The sequence below is a fragment of the Nicrophorus vespilloides genome, unplaced genomic scaffold (assembly GCF_001412225.1).
Source record: "Nicrophorus vespilloides isolate i.1.1-1 unplaced genomic scaffold, Nicve_v1.0, whole genome shotgun sequence".
NCBI lineage: Eukaryota > Metazoa > Arthropoda > Insecta > Coleoptera > Silphidae > Nicrophorus > Nicrophorus vespilloides.
This window is the reverse complement of record NW_017096674.1, coordinates 100,241-116,863: the sequence shown is the minus strand read 5'-3', so window position 1 is coordinate 116,863 and position 16,623 is coordinate 100,241. Positions and strand designations below refer to the sequence as shown.

Here is a 16,623-nt window from a genome sequence, read left to right as displayed (position 1 = left end):
ATTTTTGGAGAATAGAAAATAAATTTTACTACCCTCAAAAAAAGTTAAGAGGGGTTGAAGTTGAAAAATTTAGAAAATTATTTTTGTTAAATAAAAACATATTTAATTGTACCTAAAAACTTTCAAAAGGCGCTATGGATTTACAAAACGAAAGCTTTATATGAATCGTATTTGTGCCAAAGTAATTTTTGGAGAATAGAAAATAAATTTTACTACCCTCAAAAAAAGTTAAGAGGGGTTGAAGTTGAAAAATTTAGAAAATTATTTTTTAAACCAAAGATGATATAGTAATTCTACTTAAACTATTTAATTATATCACCTATTCTAAGTAATCATACAAAGTTTCATTGAAATGTGATGCACAATTTGGAAGATATGATTATTTTTGTCAAATAAAAACGTATTTCTTTATACCCAAAAACGTTCATATTCGTAGTTTCAAATAGTCTTATAACTTTTAAAATACACTATGGATTTTTTGTCGAAAAAATAAATAATTATTTGTATCCAAAAACGTCCAAATTCATTGTTTCAAATAGTCTTATAACTTTCAAAAGACTCTATGATTTTACAAAACGAAAGATTTATATAAAGCGTATTTATACTAGAATAACTACCACCAAAAAAAAAATTAACAGTTAAATAATTTTCATAATTATCTTTTAAACCTGAGGTGACAAACTAATTCTTCCTGGGCTATTTCATTATTTAGATTATTCTAAGTAATCGTACAAAATTTCTGTTGATTTTTCTTTGTATCATATTTTATGCTGGAATTATCTTTTGTAATTTTAAAATTATTTTAGTGCTTAACTTAACGAATTCATAAATTTTGTTTTATTGTAGATTTCTTTGTTCGCTCTGTAATTTTTCGTATATTTTATATGTGTGTCTTTGGAGAGGGGTTTTCGGTCGGAGGAGGCATTTACATTTACGGATTATCTGCGGCACGGATGAAGATTAGCGCGAATTAATTTCGCCCGTTTAATTCATTTGATTCCCTCGCGCTCCGACGAATCTGCGTGTACCGGAGAGAGAGCGAGATAGAAACACACAGCGAGAGAGAGTGCATAGCAAATGAGGTAAATTAATTGGAAATTGAGTGCACACTAAAACCGGTAATAACAAGGAGGAGGGTCGTCGCAACTCCACGCAGTAGCAAAGAGGGAGGAATAATAAAATAAATAGAGTAATTTTTGATGGGGCGTAGGATGGAGAGGGCTGTGGGGGAGTGTGGATGGACACGTCTCTATAATCAAATTACCGACATAATCTTTTGATCCTTCGATAATTTGATACCCCCTTCGAAACTCCTGATGGGAGCATTTCGGGAATAATAAATGTTAAACCGGTGATTTTCTCCATTTTTTTTCACTTTTTCCCTCCCGCTTTTTGACGGTCCCTGCGGTCATTTCGATACTGCAATTTGAGAGGGTGCCCTGTAAATGGACAGAAGGGAAATGTAAATGTTCTTTCATGTCTCATATCGTCCCTAAATCCCTAACCGCAGCTCGTAATCAATATTATATTTAGACTGCTCATCAATATTAATACCAGACTTTGAACTTGAATCGATGAAATCAATTAGATAAATGGGTATAAGCGCCTAGATTGGACCACTGTCGTAATTAGACGTTGATTTGATCCATAATAACCAAGAGTAATTAACATAAGTTGTCAAAATTTTAAGTTTTCTATTGCAAATAATTTGAACACATATAATTTATTATTTTACTATTTAGTTAATTCTTATATAAGTAACAAAATATATTTTTGTAAAGTACTCTATTTTAAGTACAATTTACTATAATAGTTTAAAAATGAGATTGGGAGAGATATATTCAATTATTAGTCAAAGTTGCCACATGGAGTTGCCTTTATTGAATCTATAATGAAAAACAATGTATTTGTATTACTTGTCATCATTATTGGTACCAGACATAGAATTTCAATTTGGTTAAATTAGTTAGATAAAAGTAGACTAACGCCTAGGTTGGACCACTATAGTTATTTGACCTGCATAAGGATTATTACCAATAGAATAACCAGCATAGATTGTCAAAATATTAAGTAGAAAACTTGCATTAAGTTCAATACGTACAATTTGTGTTTTGGCAGTTAAGACTAAATTATTTTACTCTTTAGATGATTCTAAAATAAGTAGCAAAATATGTCATTCTATCCTTATAAAGTACTCTTATTTAAGTGTTAAAGTTGCCTAAACTGGACCTGTCAAATTGGAGGAAAAATTGCAATAAGTCAGTTTCTTTAAATCTATATACAAGTGAAAAAACTATTTTATTTTAAGTATTTTATACATTTATTTTTATTCTTCAAATATTCCCTAAATAATGTAAATAATTGGTTCAAATGTATCAACTCCCTCTATTATTGGCGAAGTTGATTTCTTTTTGACAGTTCATCATTATTGATACCAACATAATATGTTTCTTTGAGTAGGTGAAATCAACCATTGTATGTATGTGATCAGATCAACGTTTTATTGTTGACAGCTCTGATAATTTTAATACCGACCTTACGTGAATATATTTTGAGTAGGTGAAATCAAACGCATTTGCCTATATTGGATCTGTTAAATTGGAGGGAAATTTGAAAGTTGAATTAAAAATTGGTTTCTATACATCTGTATTATTTTCCACAATTCTTAAATTCAAATGCATTTCCCTGAATGCAAATGCAACAACTCTCTCTATTATTAGAAAAGATGATTTATTTTTGACACCTCAGATAATATTGATACAACTCTTACGTGAATTTATTTTGAGTAGGTGAAATTTTCTCATTTTCCATCCCTTTGAAGTAAAAAGTGAACAAGTGAAAAAAAAAAAAAGATATAATTTTAAGTATTTTCCACACTTCTTAAATCCAAATATATTTCCCTAAATCCAAATACATCAAACTCCCTCTATTATTGGAGAAGATGATTTATTTTTGACATCTCATCATTATTGATACCAACTTTACGTAAATATATTTGAGTAGGTGAAATCAATCGTTGCTACGATCAACGTTTTATTTTTGACAGCTCTAACAATATTGATACCAACCTTACGTGAATGTATTTTGAGTAGGTGAAATCAACGATTATTAGGTAAGAGGATCGTCATTGTTATCGGTCGGCGGTGCTTCTGATGATGAATCGGCCGTAAGTTACAAATGTTACGGCTTACACTGCTTTATATTCCGACCTGCAAATACGGGAATTTATTCAAATGTTTGAGGAGGGGTAGTAATTTTTTTGAATTTTCGTATGGGGCTTTCGTTTAGAGCTGGTTTTTTTCCGTTCTCTTCCCTCCGCAAAAGCAGAGGGAAAGGAATAAGTACGTATGTGGAATGCAAACGAGATAGACAATCCAATATTGAAAACGAGCGGTTTGGCACATGGGAACGAAGAGGGGTGAAAAAAAATATATATATGGTGGGGTGGAGAACAAGAAGAATACCGCGGTACGGAAAATCGCAAATCCTTTTAGATTTTTACCTTGCCAACGGCTCCCCATTTGCATTTTCACTTGCCGACGGGTTGTAGATGAAGGAAGGAGGGTTGAGGGTGTTTTTTTCTCTTCCTTTTATTGCCCAACATCTGCGTGCAAAGGAGAGAGACGCGAAATAATGACGAGACGTAAGTTCTTGTATACGTGTGTACAGAAGGGTGCGTTTCATTTTGGGGGGGGTAGAAAATGCATGTACGTAATGTGAAAACACCAATCGAGGAAATCTCATAAAATATATCAAGAGACCTAACGATTTCCATTCGCGCTTCTGTTTTCCCTTTTTCTCTCCTTTCTTTCTGTTTTTTTTTTCTTTCGCGTTCAGCTGATGCGAAACCCCTTTTACATATTAATGTTACTCCAACGCGATTGGATTTTTTGGTGGAGGCACGCCGCGCCGAGCTAAAATATTTCCACAAAATTACTTTCGATCACGTATATTTTCCTATCAGGAAAGGCGGAAAAAAAGGAGAGGAACGTACACGCTCCGAACCGAAGAAGGAAAAACGAATATTGTATAGGGTGGAGGTTAGGAAAAGGGATGATATATTTGGTATATATATAAAATAATAAGTGTTTTATGAGAGCGTTCCACGAAACAAGTTCTCGCACAGACGAGGTTGGAAGAAGAAGGGTAGAAAAAAAAATGATAATAACATGGGATTCCGTTCCGTCAATATTCAACGTCAAAAAAAAAATTATCTAATATCTATAAAAATCCCAATATGAAATTTATATGTTTCTTGTTAGCATCTGCCGTTTTTATATTCCATTATCGTAGTCTTCAATAAGCACAAATCATATACAAATTCAATATCGTATTGTATACTTATGGTTAGTAAAACGCGGCTTTTTCATTCCTAGAAATTAATTAGTTATAACTTTTAATATCTTACCAATTATATTTTTTTTTGTCTATTTTACTCATATTATTTTATTCAATTTGAAAAAACGAAATGTTTTATGGATTTTCAACATAGCAAAATGTGGATGTGCCGGGTCTCAACTTAATTAATTAATCACATACTTATGATCTGTGAACATTGATTTTCATTAAAATAATTACAGAATTAGTTTACATATTTGATAATATAAAACACTTCGAGAATGGATACTTTTCAAGGTCGGATTTCCAAGTGTTTCGCCTCTCTAAATCTAACGTGAAAGCTTTTACGGCTTCATCTGGATAGGGCGGATATATCCGCCGCTAATCCTAAAAGTTCTAAATTTACTTTATTTGTTTTATTACAAAATTTAAAATTATTTCGTTTATATTTTCTTCTTACCCACTATACCATAAATAATACGAGTCATATATATATAAAAAAAATGAATGAAGTAAAAGAGAAATAAAAGGGGGGACATTATAAATGTTTTTCAGTATCTTTTTTTTAACATTGGAACAAATGTGGATGCGCCGGTGCTCGATTTAATTGATGAATCGTGTGTGGTCTGATAAAATATGGGATGTCGTTATTGATGTACATACTCTATACACATATTTATTGCTACTACCTTTTAAGTCCATCGCTGCGCTGCATTATTCAACTTACCAGAACGCTCATAAATCAATAACGACATTTAACCTAATGAGGGTCGAGACATTAACTTCAATTTTTATCACTGGCCCGATGACAGCTGTCACTAGAAATTATTCAATTTATTATTTTTTTTGTTTTTTAATGTAATTCCAAAGTCACTGAACTCTCTAACTTTATAAAATGGAAAAAAATACATAACTATTACTTATAAAAAATGATCAATGATGTCCTTGAATTTAATGAACACAGATAAATGAACTTAATTTTATAATTGTTCAGATGACATCTGTCACGTTCATATTTTAAATAACTATAAAAACAATGGTTACGTCCAATGTCAAATTTTATGTCATAAAATAATAATAAACATCGAAATATTAACTTATTTTGTACGATTTCCCTGATGACAGCTGTCATTAATGTTGTTTTTTTTAAATGACAATGAAATAAAATTATGCAATTTCGAAATCACCTTTTTTTTAAAAAAAACCTTCAATTTTCAATAACACTATTTTATTAAAGACTAGTGTGGAAAACACAAAAAATATGCACAGTCAATTCAAATACGCGTTCAATTTGCAGTTTAAATATGTAAAACATGTCATGTCAATAGCAGCGAATTTGTTTGTTTACTTTTGTTATATTTTATTTTTTTTCGGCATATTAATAGTTTGAATTTCGCGCGCGAAGTACCGTTCGTTTTTGATTATTCATATTTATTTTATTTGCAGCCTCAGTTTGTATGCAGACGAACGTGTATATGAAATAAATGAATGAATGAATTTCGATGCCAAAAAAATAATTATTTCCACTTTTTATGAACGTTTAAAGTTAATAATTTTGAATAAAATATGGTTGTTCTAAAAATAGATTTTTTTGATGAGTGTGGCCCTATTCCTGCCATCTATTGATGCTAATCGAATCCATAAATAGAATTGGTATCAGTATAGTTGAATAACCTAAAATGACAAGTAACAAGGTATAAAATTATAAGAATAACTTCTAATTGAAAACTAGATTAGAGGATGGATTTTCCCAATATTGATCCGATAGGAATAAAATTTCTTTTTTGATGTTGAAACTATTGGATCTTAGATTTTTAGATGATGGATTATCCAATATTGATACAATAGGAATAACTTTGTTTTTTTTTATGTTGAAAAGGTGGGATCTTAGATTTTTAGAAGAGAGATTGTCCAATATTGATCCAATAGTAATAACAATGTTTTTTTGATGTTCAAAAGGATGGATCTTAGATTTTTAGAAGATGGATTGTCCAATATTAATCAAATAGTAATAACAATGTTTTTTTGATGTTAAAAAGGTTGGATCTTACAGTTTCGATCTTACAATTTCGATGCCAAAAAAATAATTATTTCCACTTTTTATGAACGTTTAAAGTTAATAATTTTGAATAAAATATGGTTGTTCTAAAAATAGATTTTTTAATGATTGTGGCCCTATTCCTGCCATCTATTGATACTAATCGAATCCATAAATAGAATTGGTATCAGTATAGTTGAATAACCTAAAATGACAAGTGACAAGGTATAAAATTATAAGAATAACCTCTAGGATAATAATCCTAGGATTATAGGATATAACTAACAATGATTACCAACTTTACTCTAAAACACTAGATTTCTAGTTGGTACATCTGACAAACTTGTGTCATAACACTCATATATCTCATGTAACTAAATTGACACATCTTACATAAATATAGAAATTATAAACAAAGTATCCTAACAGTTACATAACATTTTTTTGTATAATAATGATTTGAAATTAAATAGTAAATTACATTTTCTAACAAATAATTTGATTGTATCCGATAGAATGCGAGTATGCTTTATTCTCGCAATAAATTATGAATGTCTGTATTGGAACGAGCGAGAGAGAAAGACAGGATTCCAATTTATTCGGGACAACAAAGAAGAAAACAGCACCGCAAAATTATATTTAGTTTCCATCCGAATTTCGTTTCTTGCTGTGTTTGTTTTGTTCGCGTTCCTCTTCCTCTTCCATTTTTATTTTTTGTATGTGTTTCGTTCCACTGTTTCTGCGTTAAATGGCAAAATCGATGAACCTCCAACTCTCTCGCATCGCGGGAGAATAATGAGAGCCCGAAGCGAAATACGTAATAATAAATAACAAACGTATTAAAACAGAAACTCGTCCTTTATTCACTCACCAATTCGATCTGTCTAGTAAATAAAAAAAAATAGGCGGCGCATGTTTTTTTACTTTTGTTTCGCCTGTTTTCAATAACGCCCAGGATGATGATGAATTTCACACAATTTTCTATATCTATATAGATATATAGACACAACCGTTCGTTACTTCTTTTTTTTTGTATTATTATTAGTATTTTCGTTTTTGTTGCAAATATTATTGACTGAACGGAACGTGACACAATTTAGTAAAAAGCCTCGTCTGCGTCAGCTTCATAAAGCGGAGGTGCCGGAGGAGCAGAAGGACGAAAATAATAAATAAATAAAAAAGGACTGCGAACAAAAAAAACGCAGGACAAAAAAAAAGTCGCAATAATATCAACGAATTTAATAAAAGCCGAACGACGTCACGTCAACTTTTCGCGACGTGCGACAATAAAAACTACATATTGAGATTAAAGTCTAATCCTCACGTATTATACACTCAACATTTCGAATGTTTTTTTTTTCTTTGTTTCTTCTTTTATATCACTCCTTCTGTTTATTTCCTCTTCGTCCGACTACAATTCAGGATGGAGCTGAAATTAAACTGAAATAGTGCACACGCAAAAAAGTAGAATATAGAGTACGTTGATTAATCTCTCGGGCAGCGTACATAAATCTAAAAATAACGAAGCTCGAAAAATGGAATTGAAAACTAGATTAGAGGATGGATTTTTCCAATATTGATCCAATAGGAATAACATTTCTTTTTTGATGTTGAAAATATTGGATCTTAGATTTTTAGTTGATGGATTTTCCAATATTGATACAATAGGAATAACAATGTTTATTTTGATGTTCAAAAGGTTGGATCTTAGATTTTTAGAAGATGGATTGTCCAATATTGATCAAATAGTAATAACATTTCTTTTTTGATGTTAAAAATTGGATCTTAGATTTTTAGGATGGATTTCCAATATTGATCAAATAGAATAACAATGTTTTTTTTGATGTTAAAAGGTTGGATCTTAGATTTTTAGAAGATGATTGTCCAATATTGATCAAATAGTAATAACAATGTTTTTGATGTTCAAAAGGATGGATCTTAGATTTTTAGAAGATGGATTATCCAATATTGATCAAATAGTAATAACAATGTTTTATTGATGTTGAAAAGGTTAGATCTTAGAAGATAAATTGTCCAATATTGATCAGATAGTAATAATAATGTTTTTATGATGTTCAAAGGAAGGATCTTAGATTTTTAGAAGATGGATTTCCAATATTGATCATAGAATAACAATGTTTTTTTGATGTTAAAATTGGATCTTAGATTTTTAGATGATGGATTATCCAATATTGATACAATAGAATAACAATGTTTTTTGATGTTGAAAAGGTTAGATCTTAGAAGATAAATTGTCCAATATTGATCGATAGTAATAATAATGTTTTTATGATGTTCAAAGGAAGGATCTTAGATTTTTAGAAGATATATTGTCCAATATTGATCAAATATCAATGTTTTATTGATGTTGAAAAGGTTAGATCTTAGAAGATAAATTGTCCAATATTGATCTGATAGTAATAATAATGTTTTTATGATGTTCAAAGGAAGGATCTTAGATTTTTCGAAGATATATTGTCCAATATTGATCAAATGGTAATAACAATGTTTTTTTGATGTTGAAAATATTGGATCTTTGATTTTTAGATAATGGATTTTACAATATTGATCCAATAGGAATAACATAGTTTTTTTTAATGATGAAAAGATTTTTTGATGTTGAAAAGGTTAGATCTTAGATTTTTAGAAGATGGATTGTCTAATATTGATCAAATAGTAATAACAATGTTTTTTTGATGTTAAAAAGGTTGGATCTTAGATTATTAAAGGATGGATTTTCCAATATTGATCCATTATGTATAACAATGTTTTTTGATGTAGAAAATATTGGATCTTAGATTTTTAGATGATGGATTTTACAATATTGATACAATAGGAATAACTTTATTTTTTTGATATTGAAAAGGTTGGATCTTAGATTTTTAGAAGATATATTGTACAATATTGATATTATAGTAATAACAATGCTTTTTTTATGTTTAAACGGATGGATCTTACATGTATTGTTGATGGGTTTTCCATTAATAGTAATAACAATGCTTTTTTGATGTTGAAAAGGTTAGATCTTAGATTTTTTGGTAGATATATTGTCCAATATTAATCCAATAGTAATAACAATGTTTTTTTGATGTTAAAAAGGTTAGATCTTAGATTTTTAGAAGATATATTGTCCAATATTGATCTAATAGCAATAACAATGTTTTTTGATGTTCAAAAGGATGGATCTTAGATTTTTAGAAGATGGATTGTCCAATATTGATCAAATAGTAATAACAATATTTTTTGATGTTAAAAAGGTTGGATGTTACATTTTTAGTTGATGGATTTTCTAATATTGATACAATAGGAATAACAGTGACTTTTGATGTTGAAAAGATTGGATTTTAGATTTCTAGAAGATAGATTGTCCAATATTAATCCAATAGTAATAACAATGTTTATTTTGATGTTGAAAAGGTTGGATCTTACATTTTTAGAAGATGAATTGTCTAATATTGATCAAATAGTAATAACAATGTTTTTTTGATGTTGAAAAGGTTGAATCTTAGATTTTCAATAAAATTTCTTTTTGGAAAAGACAACAGGAATTGTTGAAGCGGATTTTGCGTATGCGGAGGAGCAGCAAACGGTTCCGAAAACCCGATTAGGTTTAATTGAACGCAAGTGAATTCCTAATGAGCGAGGTTGCTGGACGACCGGAAGTCCTGGCCGCAGGATGGATTCCCAAACTCGTCCTGCGGTCCTGCCCAGTTTATGTGTGTATGTGTGTGCGAGCAGAAGGATTGATCGCAGCGAGGACGAATATTACCGTCTCTCCGTCCCACGTTTAATTACTTAAGTACACACGAAATCCGGGTACGGAAATCATAATTCAAATCATTTCATGAATGCTCGCTCACATTCGAAACTCACACGTATACTTTGTATGAATATTATTGAAGATTTGTTGACATATCCTGAAAAGAAAATCACAATTAAATTTCATGTATAAATTTAATTAAATTTATTCTCCAGCTTAAAAATATTAAGCGAAAATAGACAAAATATCGTCTTTTGTATAAATTTAATTGAAAATATATGAAAATTTACTGAAAAATTTTCCAACTATTTATTTCTTTTAATTAAATCAATCTTAAGCTTGTAAAATTGAAAACATTAAGCAAAAACAGACATAAATATTAAACAATTTATGTAAACTTTGTATAAATATAAATGAAAAAAAAATGTGAAAATTTCCTGAAAAAAAATTATTGTTAAATTTCATATATTAATTTATATTAATTAAATCAATTATTAATCCATAATTATAATATTGAAACACTTAAAAATAACAGATTTATACTTTGTACAAATATAATTGAAAATATTTGAAAATTCCATCATTTTAAACTTTTTTATTTTAATTAATACTGAAGTTATAACTTTCTCTAACAATATAGAAAACTTTAAGCAAAAACAGGCAGAAACACTTATAAATTATACGTAAAACTTGTATAAATATAATTGAAGACATGTAAAAAATTTAATTTATATTTTATTGTAATTAATTAAATTATGAAATTGTAATTATAAATATATTAAGAAAAAACAGACAGAATAACAGACACATAAAAAAATTCTATATAAACTTTATATAAATTTAATTGAAAATATATGAAAATTTCATTAAAAATTTAGAATTAAATTAAGTTTGTTTTATTGTTTAAATTATTTTCATTCTGAAGTTGTTACTGTATTAAAAAAATAAGAAACATTAAGCGAAAGTATACAAAAGAATCAGAATTAAACTTTGTATAAATCTAATTGAAAATGTGTAAAAATTTGATAGGAAATTTACAGTTATAAAATTCTGAAGTTGCAACTGTTGTGAAAATATAGGAAATATTAAGTCAAAGTATAGAAAATAATCAGATTTAAACTTTGTATAAATCTAATTGAAAATATGTAAAAATTTGATAGAAAATTTAGTGAAAATATAGGAAACATTAAGCGAAAATATACAAAAGAATCAGACTTAAACTTTGTATAAATCTAATTGAAAATGTGTAAAAATTTGATAAGAAATTTAAAGTCATAAAATTCTGGAGTTGTAACTGTAGTAAAAATATAGGAAACATTAAGCGAAAGTATACAAAAGAATCAGATTTAAACTTACTATAAATCTAATTGAAAATGTGTAAAAATTTGACATACACAGATATTAAAAAAAACATTTGTTTTTAATTAAAAAAAAGAGTTTATTTATAGTAAATTTTAATATTTACAGCAAATAATTATGATTGATGAAAACTAAATACAATGAGAATTATTTAATGCGCACGATTCGTTAGATACTGGAATTACGTAACGTATCTGCTGGCGTATTGTTATTCCATTGTGTAAGAAATAACGAATCTATTATTATTATTATGACGAGGAGGGTGAAAAAAAAAGAAGTTGTAGGTGAATTGAGTGAAATTACAGTCCTTTGGAGGCACGAAGGGAATTTCGTAATTGCGGCAACAACGGAAAAGCGAGGAGCCGCCCGTCCTTTTGTGTTTCTCTGGCAGTAAGTAGTTTTTAGGGGGTTGAAAAAAAAATAAAAAGAGAGAGAAATAACAACACGCAAATATCCATACATTATTCAGAGCGCCATTGAATCATTCGTGAAAGGCAAATATGCTTCAACGTATAATAATAATGGAAAGAAATTAATCGAAAATGTTGAACGAACGAAAGAAACGAATTGGTAAACAAGCAATTTGTTGCAATCGGTTTTAGCACACCGAACACACGCTCTAATTTACGGAGGATATTAACAATTCGTTTGGTTTGTTGTGTGAGCGCAATGGAAATTGGCAGGCGAAATTTATTGTTGCTTCGTGTTTTGCACCCCTCAACCCCCACATTTGATTTACAGCTGTCGAGTGATGGATTTTTGTTTTGTTTTTTGTTTTGGTTATAGTGAAAACGCGGTTGGGATTGCGAAAGTTTGGGTAGGTTTGTAAAAAAAATTTAGTGTTTTTGGGAATAAAATATGGAATTAAATCGGCGCCAGTTGATTCGTGTAAAAGGCATATTTTTGGGACGGTGAATGAATAATTTCGATGGAACGCACAAAGGGCTCCACTATTTGGATTTTTCAAAATGCAAACGAACCTTTACTGCTTTTCTCCCTCATCCGAACAATTCGATTTTACATGAAACGAAATATTTATCGAAAATTTTTCCAGCGAAAAAAAAAAACATGATAGACAACTATGCAATTTTTAATATGACTATGAACAACAATGCGTTAGCAATTTCATTTGTTTCTCGGTTAATTTATGCGGCGATTTCAAAGTATCGACGGTGAATACTTTTTTTTTTCGTATGTTTTCGCGGAAAATGATGAAATTTTTCGCATAGTTTGAAGTTAAAATATTTGATCAATTGGTTACACTTTACTGTAGTCATTCAGTTATTATCTTATAGTCAAGTATGTGATTAATCGGAACTTATGTAAGTTATATTATTACAGTTTAACTTCGGTTTTCGAATCATTTTTTTTTTCCGAGCACTTTGAGAAAATGGTTTCGGTTTTCGAACAATTCGGGTTTTAAATAGATGTCATGTTTGAAATTGGAATAAAACGTCAAAAATATATTTGTTCAAGTATTTTGAAGCATTTCTATCAATCTTTTTTAATATTTAGACAAGATTATATAATATACAACTAATTAAATCAATTGTTACTTTAAATATTATAAGGAAAATGATTTCGGTTTTTGAACAGTTTGATTTTTAAACAACCTATAGGAGTGATTTATGTTTGACATTTGAATAAAACGTCAAAAATATGTATTTGTTATGTAATTTGAAACTGTCAATATTTTTTTTGTAGATGTAGTCAACATTATATAATATACATCAATAAAAGAAATAGTAATAGTAATTATTACGAGTGAAAATTTAAAGTGTAGGAGAAACGAACAAAGGTTATGTTAAGTGATTATGTCAAATGTGATGTTGGATAAAAAATTAAGATTAATTCGCGGCGAATGCGGAATTATATATTTTTTTTGTCGCCCTGATAAATGCTTCTAGATTTATACAGTCTCATTAAGAACACGCAACGCGAATAGTCGCATAAGTTAACATTACTTACGAATTCCATAATTCATTATAACTTCTGATATTAAAATTTCTCTTATTACATTTTTTTTGAAAATATATTTGTAAATGCATGCAAGAAAATATTATAAAGAAATAATCATTAAGTGCAATTTATTTGTTTGCATTTTTGTTTAAACTTGTAGAAAGTGAATAAACTTTATTCTTAAATCTTAAAAAGTTGTTAAAAAGTAAATATTTTTTTTGTGGATTATTTTACAACTTTAAATCATATTTATTAAATGGAAAATCTTTATTATTGAAATAAAATTATTAGAAAAAAAACACATTATTATTTATTTTGATGAAACATAATTATATCTATATTTGAAATTTTTGGATAAATTTTGTGAATTCTGAATATCTTACTAAAAACTCCGAAGAGAAACAAAAATATTTTTTGAAAATTTTCATAAAATTGTTAATTCTTATTAAAAATATGTATAAACTTTTCATATACATAGAAAACACAGTTTTTAGTCTTCACATTGTGATTTTTTATAGAATCATAAATTATGTTTTCTATTTAATTCAAATCTTGCGTTAATTTTGGGACACCCTTTATAAGCTGCAAAAAAAATGTAAATTATAAAAATTTGAAACAAAACTTTTGATTAGTTTTATATAGAAAATGATAGCGATTTTAATTTTTTGCTCGATTAACTGATGAAGATATTGAACTTGTAATACGAATTTGTTAATCAGATCTTATAGTAAATTTGAAAAAGTTATAAAGTAACAAAACATATACTAATCTAAGAGATAATGAGAAAGAAGATTTGAATTATTATACAAAAGTAATAAAGTTATAAAAAAAAGTAGTAGATAAAGAATATAATTTAGTAAGAAAATATAAGAAAATATGAGAATCATAATGACCAGGAAAAGGAAGAACTAATATTTCAATATAAAGTTATTTCTTAGGTTTTATACTAGAGAAAGATTAGTACACTTAAAAATTGAAGCAAAGACAAGCAGGATGAGAATAGAAAACAGGGTATTAATTTAATTTAGAAAAATTATAAAAAAAAGTCAACTGTTACAAAGGGCTATTGCCTATCTCTATCTTTGCAAGAGATTTATAAAAATATACTAAAGACGTCAGACAATCAGTATAAGCAGAAAAAATCAGCATTTTATTAGTATTTAAAACAAAACTACAAAAATCATAAATAACCAGGAAAAGAATAAAATCATTTTACAAATGGTTTAATTGTTGTTTGAGATTAGTATACAAAGGACATATAGCTAGAAAAAGCGTAGTAAGAAGGATAAGAAAAAACAGTATTGTAATATTAAAGTTAATTTAAAAAAAACTATAAAAGTCATAGATATAATTACTTTTTTACATTGAAACAGTTCGTACAGTTCTTTTAGGAAAAGCAACTTTTCCATAACAGAAAATTTTTAGTTATGACTTTCCAGTAATAGAAAAGTTACAAAGTCTAAAATTCACTTTCTTTACTTCCATCTTCAAGAGTCTATAAAACTGACACAAATCATTTCAAACCAAACTTTTTTTCTAAAGAAATGTCACCTGTCAGAATATATCCAATGATATTAGCGAAATTCAGGACAAACTTTCGGGACAACACAATAAAAATAATGAATACAAATTCAAGTATAATTCGATGATATTGGTATCATCTATTACATCAGTGATTCCCAAACTGTGCTGATGATTTATTAAGGACACCATAAACCGAAGAAGTTTGGAAACCCCTGTATTAATACGTGGCATAATCAGTTTGTCTGCTGCAAAAAAAAAAACAATTTGTGAACAATTCATGGACTGTGTGAAACGTTAAATATCTTACGTCAATTACTAACTTAAACGCTAATACTCCAGTGGTGTACATGGCATGACCCACCGGTGGCTCATGTCGACCTTAACGTGTTAAATAATAGTTTATTTGAAAAAAATGCTAATTATATTTTCTTTGTTTCTATTTTTATTGCAGGTGGATGTTTTTTTCCCGAACGATGGGAGGGCACGTGGTTCCAGTCGGGCGTGCGGCAACCGATCGTCATCGAAGGGCCCAGACTGAGCAGCAAGGGCCGTTGTTTGGGCTCGGAGGGCGATAAGTTCCTCGTCGTTGATGAGTGAGTAAATAAATTCAAGCTTGTTACAACTTAATTCAAAGCGGCGATTTATGGGCCTCCCTTATAAAAGCCCACAAAGATTTATATCTAATGTGGGCGGCTGTGAATGTGAGCTCGCGCGCTACAGACTTTCGGCAGAGGGGTGCGGTAAGTGCAGACCGCAGCCGCCACCCCCCCTCACTCTCGCGACACACACATTTTTGTTGCTTGTTTTTACCCACATAAAATATAAAAAAAATATATATTTTTTTTTATATGTATATATGAAAGAGGGAACATAAACATGTAATTTTTTTCTTTCTTCTCCTTCCAGCAAAAGGGTGTGCTATCGTTGCGTTGTGATTCATGAAAAGCACGCGAATGTCCTCCAGTACAAAGAAAGTAAGTATACAGAAATATATATGTAGATGTGAATATGAGAATCTTGTATTTAGTCCTATACTTTGCATCAATGGTTCCCAACATTTTTTCTCCCCCTTCTAAAATCCGAAAGAATTTGGCGAATACCAAATGTAGTCCTTAATAACTGAACATTTATTTTTCATATTGCACAATAGTTCATAACAAGGAACGAAAACATAAACGTAAAACATCTAAGACTAAAATGATAGCTATAAAAAAAATTAATACAAAATCAATTCAATAAACCAACTGATTCTTAGTTAAGCATACGTTAAATTTGAAAGGCTCCCTTAGTGGCCTTTTATTTTTGTTGTTAACGTATTTTATTATACATGATGCGAATATATACGTCATAAGCGCTACGCAATACAAATTCAATTCAATTTTAAATTCTTTTATTATGTTTAGAGGTGTTACAGTGTTATTACATTGGTTAGTTTTTGTGGCTTTTTGCGAGCTTAAGCTCTTTGAGCCATTAAACGCAATACAATAGACCATGACGAATATATACGACATAACCACTTAAGGGATTAATGGGATATTTGTGGATGGAACAAAGCAATTCAAAGTTTGGTTCAATACCTGACAATTTCAGTCTTAGATCAGGTTCTGTATTTATCTTTCAGATAAAAGTACATGTTGAAAATCCT

General features: G+C 29.1%; 1 protein-coding gene across 1 annotated transcript in view; it reads left to right on the top strand.

Moving 5' to 3' along the window:
- Positions 1–16,623, top strand: part of LOC108557871 — a 47,856-nt gene that overhangs the window by 1,355 nt on the left and 29,878 nt on the right. Inside the window, exons 2-3 of the mRNA XM_017914571.1 lie at positions 15,430–15,571; positions 15,885–15,952. Coding sequence (XP_017770060.1) covers positions 15,430–15,571; positions 15,885–15,952 — 210 coding nt within the window. The remainder of the gene's footprint in view (positions 1–15,429; positions 15,572–15,884; positions 15,953–16,623) is intronic.